This window comes from Octodon degus, unplaced genomic scaffold (genome assembly GCF_000260255.1).
Source record: "Octodon degus isolate 3935 unplaced genomic scaffold, OctDeg1.0 scaffold00052, whole genome shotgun sequence".
In the NCBI taxonomy this organism is placed as follows: Eukaryota; Metazoa; Chordata; class Mammalia; order Rodentia; family Octodontidae; genus Octodon; species Octodon degus.
In genome coordinates this window covers 4,318,406-4,330,909 of record NW_004524628.1, presented here as the reverse complement: position 1 = coordinate 4,330,909, position 12,504 = coordinate 4,318,406, and the positions used below count along the sequence as shown (strand labels likewise).

At 57.2% G+C, this 12,504-nt stretch overlaps 1 protein-coding gene across 1 annotated transcript in view; it reads left to right on the top strand.

Moving 5' to 3' along the window:
• Fam178b (family with sequence similarity 178 member B) overlaps window positions 1-12,504 on the top strand; it is a 77,538-nt gene that overhangs the window by 41,212 nt on the left and 23,822 nt on the right. Inside the window, exons 7-9 of the mRNA XM_023717369.1 lie at window positions 942-1,023; window positions 1,187-1,363; window positions 1,494-1,591. Coding sequence (XP_023573137.1) covers window positions 942-1,023; window positions 1,187-1,363; window positions 1,494-1,591 — 357 coding nt within the window. The remainder of the gene's footprint in view (window positions 1-941; window positions 1,024-1,186; window positions 1,364-1,493; window positions 1,592-12,504) is intronic.

Sequence of the window (12,504 nt, the reverse complement as noted above, 5' to 3'; positions counted from 1 at the left end):
TCCAACAAAAACAAAAAAGAGTGGCGCTCTTCATTCCCACACATAGTTACGTACTGGAAATTAGCTGTGGACATGGCTAGAGGAGAAAGATTTAGTAGGATCTAGACTGCTCCGTCTCCTAGCCAGAACGTCATGGGAAGCCAGAGCGGTGTGACCGCTGTCCGATGCCACCTCGGTGGCTGTGAGCATCCCCACCACCAGAGTGACTACGGCCTTGGCTGACACACCTGGCTACATGCATGGGGACACCGGCCTCGAGGGGCTCGTCCTGCACAACTCGTCAGGCCCAATGTGATCCCTGGTGGGGGAAAGGCGGTTTCACACACACTGGGGGGCAGCTTTAGGTAGCAGATAAGGGGCAATACAGGGGGACCCTTGTGACTTGGAGCTGGGGTTCTCAGGGCTGCAGTGGGAGCCCTTGCTGTCCCCACATGGAGCTTCTGCACACCACAGCAGGGCAGTTAGCAGGGGGCGTCATGTCAAGGGCAGTTGTGACAGGCCACGCTCACCAGGGCACTCAAACTCCCCCACCCCTCCTCTTCCTTTTCTTCCCCCTCCTCCGCTTCCCATCTGTCTGTCCATCTCTGTGCCCCATCTTGCTCCCTTTGGGAAAGCCAGCTACCCCGTTGGGGAACCCTGGAGAGGCCCCTGTGCTGAGGACCTGGCCACTGCCACAAGGGGACTTCAGCCTCCCGGCATCACGAGGGCCATCTGCATCCAGACCTGGCCGCTCACCCCAGCCACCTCCAGACTCTAGGCTCCCAGCTCTCGCATGAGATGCTGAATGTTGTCCTTGCACCACAGTGGTTGAGGTGACAGGCCGCATGTGGCTGCAGTGGCATGGACAGGGTCTCTGGAGCCCGCCCGCTCTGCCCCTCCCTCATGCCCAGCTCCTGTGACTCCCTTGCCATTGTGTTCTAGCTATTGCTGTCTCCCCGTAGAACCCAGGACAGCGAAGCCAATGAGCCGCAGCACCGGCCCCTGGAGGTGGCCCTGGACACCAGCCTGGGCCACATCTACAAGGTGGGTCCCCTTCCAGCCACAGGCGCAGCAGGGGCCCCAGGCTGGGTGCCCTCACCGCTGTCTCCTCCACTCCCACCAGCCTGGCCCAGAGGTTCCATCCTTGCTGTCCCCTGTCCCTCCCCCTTCCCCCACAGCCCCCTGACCCCAGTGTTCTTCCTGGCAGTTCCTGACTCTGTGTGTCTATGCCCGGCCTGGGGCCTACACTGATGCCAGCCTCTTGAGCCTCATCGAGCTTCTGTGTTGCACCAGCCTGGACACGGGGCTCCGCCTGCTGCCCAAGACCAACCTCCAGCAACTCCTGCTGCACCTGCTGGAGTGCATCCGCGAGTGGCCGGGCAAGGTGTGGGCACCACAGAGGTCGCGGGGCACCCCTGACCTCTGTGACCGCTCCGCCCAGTGGGCTGGGGGCAGGTCAAGAGTGGCGATGGCAGGCATCCTCCTGCATCAGGCCGCTGTCCTTGTTCCTGCAGCTGCAGCGCCTGTGCAGTGCCCTCAGCTGGTTGTCCAACCACCACCACAACCTGCAGGCCATCGTACAGCTCTTTCCAGATGTGACCCCGAGGGGCAGGTGGGTGCTGCTCCGGCTCCAGGCCTCCCGCTTCCCGCCCTTGATTTGGGGGGAGAGGCAGAAATAGAAAGTACTAATGACTTCTTTACAAACAGACCCCCCAAAACCCAGTTCTCTGAATGCAGCCTCATTAGCAGGCCCTGGCTCCGCAATTAGCCTCCTGCAGCGCCCTGTCCTCCCCACCCCTCTAGCCCATCTGGCACAGCTTCTGTCTTGCTGTTTGCTCCCCCACACAGCTACCTCCCCCACACAGCCCCTCCACAAGAGCAGGTGCCCCTTGAGGTCCCTGCCATCGCCCCACGTCCAGGACAGTACCTGGCAGGCTCTTGGTGCCTGGGAAATTGTTTTGGAATGATGGATGATGAAAGAGGTGAACAAACAGCTCAGCACAGGGGGAGGCGACTCACCCGCCTGAACCAGGCATGGCGGGGCACTCCTGTAACTCCATCATCTCAGCTATCTGGGGAGGCTGAAGCAGGAGGATCCCAGGATTGAGACCAGCCTGGGCAACTTAGACCCTGTCTAAAAAATTTTTTTAAAGGGCTGAGAGTGTAGCTGAGTGAGACAGAGCTTGCCTACCAGGCATGAGGCCTGGATTCAATCCTTAGTACAGCAAAAAGAAAGGAAAAGAAATTCCCCCCCCCCCCACGGGACTTGACCTCTGATCTCACTCTTCCCATCTCAAGCTCTTCCTTCCTGTTTGGCCCACACCACAGGGAGCCCGTACCCTCCTGAGCAGACCTCTTCCCAGCACCATCCCATCCCAGCCTAGATGGTTGCCTACTGGGGCGGGTCCCTGCTGCTCTCCCAGTGTCCCTGTGCCCAGCTCAGGGACAGGTGCCCAGGCCTAGCCAGCCACTGCTCTGTTCTGGCCAAGAGTAGCTGCCTCTCCAGGGTCCGGAGGAAGCTTCTCTGCTGTACAGAAAGAGCCAGGCTCCTGGGAGCCTTGCCAGGCCTCCTGATCCCCGGAGGGTGGCACTCTGCCCAGCTGGGACCCCCGGCTCAGCCTAGCCCTCACCCAGGCCAGAAATGATACTAGAGGTTCTCCATCGCCTCCCTAGATGTGTGTGTAGCCTGGTGTGGAGGCACATTCTTGTGATCCCAGCACTCTAGGAGATCGAGGCAGGAGCATCGCAAGGGTGGGGTCAGCCTGGGTAATTCAGTGTCTTGGTGAAACCCTGTCTCAAAGTAAAATTTAAAGGGGGCTCAGGATGAAGCTCAGTGTGAAAATCCTGAGTTTAATTCCCAGGGCTGAAAAAGAAACCCCTCCCAGGTCCTCTTGCTGTCATTCCTTCAGCTGCTGTGGAGCAGGGCAGAAGCACCCCCCTTCCCCCGCCCAAGGCTGCGGCCTCCCGAGGCACCTGCAGTTGCTGTGACTGCCTCGCTGTACTCCCTTTCACCCACTCGGCCAGGCCCTGGGGTCCAGCCTGCCCCCCACCTGCTCCTCAGGGTCCTGTCGCCAGGGGCTGTTTTCCTCAACTCTGAGTCTCACTCCTCAGTGTGTGTGCATCCATGCTGGGCCTTCTCTTTGTCACAGCTGTGTGGTATTCCCCAGCCTTGGGACCTGGGCGTTCCCTGGGGGGATATCCTTGTGCACCAGCTTTGGGCAGCTCCTCACAGGGACATGGCGAAGTCTGCACGGTGAAGTTGGGGCCTAAAGATAGCAAAGCTAGACTGATTCGCAGGCCACCGAGTGACGTAGAAGCGGCTGTTTGTCCTCGTTCTCGCTAACACTGTGTCTTCTCAGTGCGGCTCTGCAGGCACGGTCACCTGCATGGGATGTGTCGTCCTGTGACTCTAAGCTCCATCTCCGTGGTCGCCAGGGCGAGTGAGCCTGTGCTCCTCAGCCTCCTGCGTGGCTTTTACTAGAAATCACCCTACAGGTCCTCATGCCGACGTATGTGGTGCTCCCCGTGCATGTTGCAAACACTGGATCGTCCTGTATTTTCTCTTAAGGTTGTAAATTGTCTATTTATTTATTTATAAATTGTCATTTTAAAATTTTTATGTATGGTAGCATTTAGCAAACTGAACAGTTTTTTTTTTTTTCTTTTTTATTTTGTTTTGTTTTGTTTTCTGGTTTTGAATAACGGTCTCCCGATGTAGCCCCAGCTGGTCTCGAACTCATGGCACTCCTCCTGCCTCAGCCTCCAGGGGCTCTGATTGTAGGTGTGGACTGCCACACTCAGCAATAATTTTTGTATTTTAAAGTAGGCATTTGCAGGCCAGTGGCCTGGGTGGTGCAGAGAGCTGACTGGGACTCACAGCATGAAGTCTTTGCCCCACCCTAAGGGCTCTAAGGACACCCCTCCCCGACCCCTTTTTCTCCAGGACTTGGTAACCTTGGTAGCCTTGTTCCTGGCAGCTTTCTCCCTCGGGAATCCATTTCTCCTAGGTAGGAGGCAAGGATCAAATATGATTTTTTTTCCACCCCCCAAAGAGCTGGTATACCTGATAGCTTTTTTTCAGCTAAATCATCTTCCTTTCCCCAGTAGATCTGAAGCAGTCTTTGTTATTCACCAGACCTGGGGTGCTGCTGGGTCTTCAGCCAGCCACAGGGACTGCAGTGTGGGACCTGTCTTCGCGGGGTCTGTCCTTCCCGGGTCCAGCAGAAGTGGCCTTCAGTGCTAGAGAGTGAGTGAAGGAGGGTGTCTTTCAGCTGCCCTCCGCTGGTGGCTGCCCTGGACCAGGAACTTTTTGGATTTGTTATGTATTTCTTTGAGACAGGGTCTCACTGTGCAATACAGGCTGGCCATGAGCTCACCGGGACCCTCTTGCCCTATCCTCCAGGGCACACACCACAGGGAGCCCATACCCCCAACATGCCAGGCTCGCCCAGGGGCTTTGCTAGAGGACCGGCTTCTACTTTGGCATGATTGCTATTCATGTAGAAATTTTATCTTACTTAATTTCCTAAATTGTTAGCATTGAAGGGGTACAGAATTCACAAAGTGCAAAGTAGGCAGACCCCGAAAGGCCTGCCCCTGGTCCCGAACTGCCCGCCCGGTGCCATCTCTGGGCACTGTGAGCATGCGTGCCCGCGTTCCCACCCCACACACCAAGTTTGGCAGCCCTTCGTGTTCTCTTCCTAGCCTCACTGCGCACAGCATGGTCTTGGCTTGGCACTGTCCCCTCCAAGACCCCTGCTGTGGTGTTGTCGCAGGAGCAGACCAGTGCCTGTTCTGCCATGCTGGTGGCTGCCCCACTGGGCTCCGTGCCCAGACTGTCCCCAGGAAGGAAGGCGGGCTGTTGTGTGAGGGGCTGTCACAACCTCAGACTGCTCGGCTTGGTAGGAACAAAGAAGGTGCTGGCTCCCCAGCCACGGCTGCCCAGTGGAGGACAGAGGTGTGTCCGGATTCACTACACGTCTAAGAGCTTCCCTTTCACAAATGACAGTAAATAAGCCAGGTATGGTAGTGCTTCCTGTGAGCACTCAGGAGGCAGAAGCCAGAGGAATGCCACAAATTTAAGGCCAGCCTGGGCTGCATAACCAGACAGTCCTAAAACAAAAAGAAAGTAAATATTAGGATAAACCGCCCAACATGGGGACAGTAGGAAGAGCTGTGCTGGGAAGGTGGCCCCCTGGGGTAGCCCTGGGTTGCTGGTGCAAAGGACAGCATAGCATCCCAGCTCCGGCTTCCATCCAGGCTCCCCAGCAGGGGCTGTGTTTGGAGCAGGACCCGCGGCCACTAGGCCACTCCCAGGCGCTGCAGGAGGAAGAAGGTGGCCGAAGTCGCTCAGCGGCACAGAAAGCCGATGTCCCCATTTGCAGAGGACTCGGCCCCATGCCATCTGCACTGTTTCCCAGTGCTTGCCTGGCTTTCAGGGTGGCTGGAGGAGGCGGCTGAGACAGGAGACAGGGGTGTATGACCCTGCAGTCCCTTCGCAGGGCGGTTTGGCAGAATCAAGCAGACAGCTTAAAGACCACAAACTCTTCCCCAAATGGGAGGAAGTTGCAGGAAGAGCAAAGACTTGGACTCAATGGAATAATGATGTTCATCTTGGCCAAACAATTGGAAGCACGTCAGTGCCCCATGGACTAAGTGCTGCCCAGACGATGGGATGCGCCATAGTACTTGAAAATGACAGAAGGAGGCTACGTGTGGTGACACACATCTGTCATCCCAGAGTGCAGGAGGCCAAGGCAGGAACGTCCAAAGTTTGAGCCCAGCCTGAGCTATATAGCAAGACTGTCCAGAGAAGAAGGAGGGGGGATCACAAGTTGATCAGTAAAACATGCTCATGGAAAAGGGCGATAAAAGCAAATGTGAAGTGCGATCCCCGCATTGCTGGGGAGACTTGGGCCAGGAGGCGCTCCCTCCTCTGCTGGACACCCTTCCTGCTGCTGTTCTTCCCTCCACAGCCCCTTCTTCCCATTTAGACAAAGTCATGCTCAGTGAAAAGCCTCAGAATGTTCAGCGCATGCACAGAAGGAGAGCGAACAACCTGACAGGGCCCACGCGCCTGCATCCCTCCCCCCTCCTCCGCGCCACTCGGGGCCCTGCCACTCCTCCCCACCTTGCCTACACCTACACACTGGCCCTGTGCCCTGACGCTGTACAGCGAATCTCACACACCCATGACCACAGCAGGATTACCTAGGACGTTTGACATTGTGGCAGCCATCAGGGGCAACTGAGTCACCTCCAGACCCTCCAGATGCAGAGCTCTCCCTGGCTCCCCCCATCCCAACCTGGAGCTTTGGAGGCCAGGAGAGCTCTCATGAGGAGGCCTTTCCTCACACTGTCCCTGGGATGTGCCGGGGACTCACGTCTCAACATTCCTCTGTCCCATTATCATGGTGGCCAGGGGCAGCTCCCTGGACATGAGGTCCAAGGCCCTCTGTGTCCCCCAGCACTTAAGCGACCAAAAGGTCACAGTGCTCTGGGAATGCTGAGGTTAGCAGGTGACCACACTGGCTCTCAACTCCTCTCTGCTTCTGTGATGGACAGACATTGGGCTTGGGGCCTAGGAGGAATTCCCAGAGACAGACACCCTTCCTGTGTCATGCCGACCTCTGCACAGAAGCCAGAGCAGATGGCCCTATGTCTGCCCCCTGGGAGTGAGGGCCAGGATTAACCAACTGGGTGTTCAGAAGGGAGGGGACCAGGGACAGCAACGCTCGCCAATCCCTTCTTGAGCAATTGTCTCTTGGCCTGGGGAATTCTGGAGCTCCCCAGCCTTGGTTTTCTGAGACAGGGTCTCTCTATGTAGTTCAGGTTGGCCTTGGCTGCCACCACACCCTGCTCCTGGTCCACGTCCAGAGCCCTGTCCCCTTCAGAACTCGAGGAGCCACTGTGCTAGTTCCAAGTTTACCTCCAGGGCCAGCCAATTATGAACTTTGTGCTGTAGAAGTCGCCACTCTCCAGGGGACAGCAGAGGCCTTGCCAGCCTATAACAGAGTAGCATACCCCACTTCGCACCTTCCTTTCCACCACACCCTAGTTCTGATCCCAGTGGTTCTGCCTCTGCTGGGTCTTTTCTTCCGCCATCACTTGTTACTCTTGGCCTGTTCATCCTCTGCCATTTCTTCACAGCAAGTAAATGTGCCAGTGTGCCTTCATCTACAGTGACAGTTCTGTCCCCGGGGCAGTGTACATCCCTAAGCCTTCACTGGGCCTGTGACCTGCCCTCCCTTGGACACATGGGTTCTTTGGGGCCCAGTGTTGTTAGAACTCTCCCTGGACACACCAGACATGGCCAGAATATTCTGGAAGGAGGAAGCCCAGGTGCAGTCAACCTGAAGATTTCAGAAGGGCCCAACCACAGCGAACAAGAGGCGAGACAGAGTTCGTACTAAAGACTATGCTGGACCGAGAGGAGGACATGAGGGTGTGCAAGGCACCATCAAGCCATGTGTATTCACTAGCCAGAAGGGGCTCCTATGAATAGTATCAGGGTCGTGAATTGTCAGGGAGCCATTGAGCCTCACAACACTGGCCTCCTGACTTTCTCTCTCTCTCTCTCTCTCTCTCTCTCTCTCTCTCTCTCTCTCTGGCCCTTCTCGGTTGTCACATTGACTGCCCTTTTCCCACCCACTTGAGGCTGGGTGTCCTCAGGTGGGCCCATCCCCCATCTCTGGAGGCTGGGTGCAGGCCTCGGAGCTGTCAGCGCTGAGTTCTCCTCCCAGAACGTCCTGCTTGTGGACCTCGGCAAGGCTCCGAGGCTGTAGGGAGCTCCTTTGCTGGAAGGAGCTCCCTGCCTGGGGCCTGGCTAAGACCCACATCAGGGAGGATGAGGTCTTCAGATTCAGCACGTGGGAGGCGGAAGTCACCACTGTCCAAGGACACAGCCTTCTCCATCTTCTGCAGCCCTGGAAGCAACATCACTGGCCCACATCCCATGCCGGCCCACATCCTGCGCCCGCCCTGCGGGGCGCGTCCTAGCCCTTGGAGCTGCCTGGCCGCCTGGTTCCTGCTGGAAAAGCCAGCTGCCTCCTTCCAGCCTTCTGTCCGTCCATCCCCATGCTGTCCACAGTGTTGCCTGCTTTCACATGTGTCTCTTTCACATCACTCCTTTGCTTAAAATCCTTCAGGCCATTCTCCTGGGGGTGAAATTCAGATGGGCAGTGCCACTGTGACTCTGCTGTCTACCCCATGGCCAGCACTGGCCCCTGTGGGCACCCAGGCTTCAGCTTGATCCTGAACTCCACAGCTGCCTGAGCCATGCCAAATGCTGGCCTGCATATCCATGGCTGCTTCCTAGACACCTGTGCCCGCCCTCCCTCATCCTCCTAGGGCCTGGCTTGGTAGCCTCACGCCAAAGCTCCTCCCAGCGCTGAGCCCACCTGCTGGCTAGTGTTGGAGACCCCTGGGCCATGGGAAGAAGAGTGCTGCGACTGCATTCTCCGTTCTTGGGGAGTGTTAGTGCAGGGTTGCTCCTAGGGCAGGTTTGGAGAAGCCTGGTGTGGGGGTACATGCCTCTGATCCCAGTACTCCTGAGAGGCCAAGGCAGGAGAATTGCGAGTTTACATCCTGCCAGGCAATTTAGCAACCTAGTGAGATCTTGTCTCCAAGTTTAAAAACAAGGGGAAAAAATGCTGGGGGGCTATATCTCAGTACAAAGGCCTTTGTGTTCACTCCCCAATTAAAAAAAAATTTAGGCATAGCATAAAGAAAGTAATGATTTGTTGGGATTGTTGCCTTTTTTTTTTTTTTTTTTTAAACAGGGTCTCACTTTGTAATCCACCTGGCCTCGAACCATCATTCTGCCTCAGGCTGAGGTAGCCATCATCCTGCCTCAGCCTCCTGAGTGCTGGGACCGCAGGCATGCACCACTTTGCCCAGCCAAGCCTCATTTATCTTTTGTCAGATTAATGAGACTCAGTCTGGGGAGGATAGTAGAGCGCATGTGCCAGGTTCCTGACGCACGAGGCACTCACACTGTCTTGGGAACAACATGCAGACCATGAGCTTGGAGAGGGGACAATCCAGTGGACCCACCAGAGTCCACCCGCGGGCAGCCCCATGGCGCCCTCGGCTTCCCACTACTTGCTGGTTCTGCCTTCGCCAAGAGCCCAAGTCACAGATGGCAGGAATTCAGCTGACAGCGACCCACACATCTCAGAAGATCGGTCATGATGGGTTGGCCCTGCTGCACAATTAGGACTCAGATCTGGGAGATGGGGTTTGACAGCCAGACGTGTGAGAAAGGACGGCAGCAGTGTGTTCATGGCGTGGCGCGCTCGGAGTTGCCAAGGAAATGCTCATCAGTTCCCGGGGCCCTGCACTCAGCTGCGCACTGGCAGCCCCACAGGGACACACAGGATGCTCGGGGCTGTGGCACTGGCAAGGGGAGCCTCCCAGGCAGAGTCCAGATGCCCAGGAAGGCCGACGGAGGCTGGGCCTGCTGGCAGCTTCCAGTGTTCCCTCCCAGCCTGAACAGGGCAGTGGGGCGACTCCTCCACACTGCAGTGAGTGCCAGGTGGGGCGGGGCAAAGGGAATTAAAGGGTCCCGTGCAGATGCAGGCCGTGGACGGGATTGTGAGGTGGTTAAGTCCTAGGTGCAGTGACATTGTCACGACATCAGGGAGGCTAGAGGCTGGGTGGTGAGCATCCGTATACGCTGTGTTGTTTACTCGTAATCTGCCCAAAGCGTGCTATAAGAGCACTTGTACTCAGGGCGCTTGCTGAGGTGACTGTCTATGTACGGGCTGCCTTGCAGCTGGGCACGCAGCATCCCTCACTTCCCCAGGAGCCAAGAAAACAACTTCCCCTGACCCGCTGTGCAGATCCGTGCACTGGGTGCTGAGCATGCTCTTGGGTGTGTCCTCAGCTCATGTTGCAGCTGAGGGGGCAGGTCCGTGCCTCTGTGAATTGTTGCAGGTAGATCGTGTGCACTGCGGTGTGGTGGCCTTGGGCTTGCAGACTCGGGAATGGTGGGGTACAGGGCACCAAAGTGTTTCCCAGCCCCACGCCCTCGTTCCTCCTGCCTGCAGATCACACCCTCATGTGCAAGATGGAAGATGCCAAGCAAAGGGCAGAGGAGCAGGGACCGTAAGAGGCATCCTTTGGGAGAAGAGGTGGCACGCACAAGCAGGGCCTCCAGCCAGGGGCAGGTCATCAGCCCCTCCATGGTGGAAACAGCCACAGCTGCAGCTTCCAGAGCTGCCCTAGAAACACGGAAAAGGCAGTGCATGGCTTTGGCCATGTGCCCAGCGGCCTTCTAAGGCAGCTCAGCCTTGCATGGCCTGGCTTCCCGTGGAGGGAGTGAGGATCGGGGCTGCTGTGCCTTATAATTGCCTCAAGTGCCAAGGGGCCCCACTGGCCAGTGGCTTTGCCTTCCTGGGTCTCCCTGCTGCATACTGGCCCAGTGTCCCCTGTAGGGACCACAGGGACAGACACAGGCTAGAAACAGCACCCGCATGCTCTGTGCTGTGGGGAGGCTTTCCAGCCTCCTGGTGGCCTGTGGCTCCTCTGTACCAGTCCAGTGTCCTGGTCTTGCGGAGGCCCTGGAGGCACAGGGTGAGGCCAGCCTGGTCCAGTGTGGCGGGCTGGAGCCTTTACCTTATATGACAGCAGCCTGGATGCCGGGCCTGGGCTCTGCTCCTGCTTTGCCCGCCCAGCTTGAGCTCTTGAGCTTGGGGAGGCCTTGCCAGGTGGGGCCGGGCTGCTGCTTAGGGAGGAAGAGCCTCAGCCAGCTGTGGCTGGCCTCGCGCTTGCCTTGCACACGGGGTGGTGGCTGGGGGACTCCCTGGTTTTTTCCCTGCAGAGCGCGTGCTCCATCTGGGAAATGAGGGGCAGTGGGCCCTGCTGTGGCCTGCATCTGGCATCCTGCGTCTCAGTGGCAACCGAGCCTGTAGGGAAGGGGAGGCCAGGGCCAGAAGCAAGGGGGCTCATAAAAAAAATAAAAATAAAAAAGAGGGAATGGGTGGTCCTCCCACGGTTGCCCCCTTGGCAAGGGGGTTGCGTTCTCAGATGTGGGCACTCTGCGTCCACTCACCCCACTGCTGTTTGGTGCTTTTCTTCTTTCTGGCCTGCAGCCTGGCTGACCCACCCAGTCCACCCCTTCCCTCTGGATCCAGGGCCTGCAGTGCAGCCCTCCATCTCCTCCCTCCCCTCCCCATGGCCTCGCCTGCTGGGTGGGGGATTAATGAAGGCCAGATGCAGCTCCTCTGTGCCGTGGTGGCGGCAGCAGCAGCAGCAGCATCCAGAGCCGTTTACCTCCCACTGTGTTCCCAGTCCAGCTGCTGCGCTCCCGGGAACAGCTGGAAAGCAGGTCGTGGCTGACAGCGAGCAGAGTGGGCTGGGCTGGTGTATAATTTGGGGAACAGCAAGGGCTGCAACCCCCAGGGCTGTGAGGTTGGGGCATGGCGGAGAGGAGCTGGCTGAAGGGCTGCTACTTCCCACCCCACGTTCTGCACAGGGCAGGGCCCACGGGGCACAGAAAGGGGTCAAGGCTAAGGGAGGCAGAATCAGGTTCCCACTCCTCTTTACTATGGGTCTTCCTGGTCAAGAAGGGAGGGAAGCCAGGCGTGGTGGTGCCTGCTTGTAGTTCAAGCACTGGGGAGGCTGAGGCAGGACGCTCATTGTTAGTTTGAGGCCAGCCTGGGCTACATAGTGAGACCCTGTCTCTTAAAAAAATAAAATAAAGAGGGAGGGAATGGTTGGTCCTCCCATGGTTGCCAGATGCAGTGCAAATACCACATGGGGCAAACATGCCCAAAAATTATCCTTTGTGTATCTGAAACTCACATGTAGCGAAGCATCCCGTTTTGGTTTGCTAAGTCCGGCAGGCCTATCTTCCCTTCCAGCTGAGTTTCTTTTTTATGTGATGGTTTTATTGCACTCCTCCAGTGTACAAACAGAACAAAGCACGGGCCGTTTGACGCGTATGACTCAGTGGGCTTTTACAGTCAAGCTCACAGGAAGCCAGCACCCAGAGGGAGAGGTGAGGGAGCTGCCCCGGCTGGGCCGTTCCCCAGCCTCCTACCCTCCAACTGCTGTTTTCTGTTTTGTTTTTTTGTTTTTTGTTTTTTGACACAGGGTCTCTCTTTGTATTCTTTGTTTCTTTGTTTTTCCTTTTGTCTTTTTGAGACAGGGTCTCCTATGCAGTTCAGGCTGGCCTTGAGCTTACTTTGTATTCCAGGCTGGTCTCGAATTTGCAATGATCCTAGTGCCTCAGCCTTCTGAGTGCTGGGATTACAGGCATGTGCCAGAGTCTCTCTTTGTAGCCCAGGCTGGCCTCAAACTCACTGCAGTCATCCTGACTCAGCCTCCCAAGAGCTGGGATAAGGCATGTGCCACACGCTCAGCACCTCCTCTGTACCTGTGTGCCTGGGAGTCGAGCTGTGGCCCTGTGTGAGCCCGTGTGCATCCTCAGTAGGTCCCGCCCAGTGCTTCCCCAGATGGATGTGCCCGGCTGCGCTGCACACCTCAGCCCATGCCCACTCCACCACAGGCACCCCTCGTCTC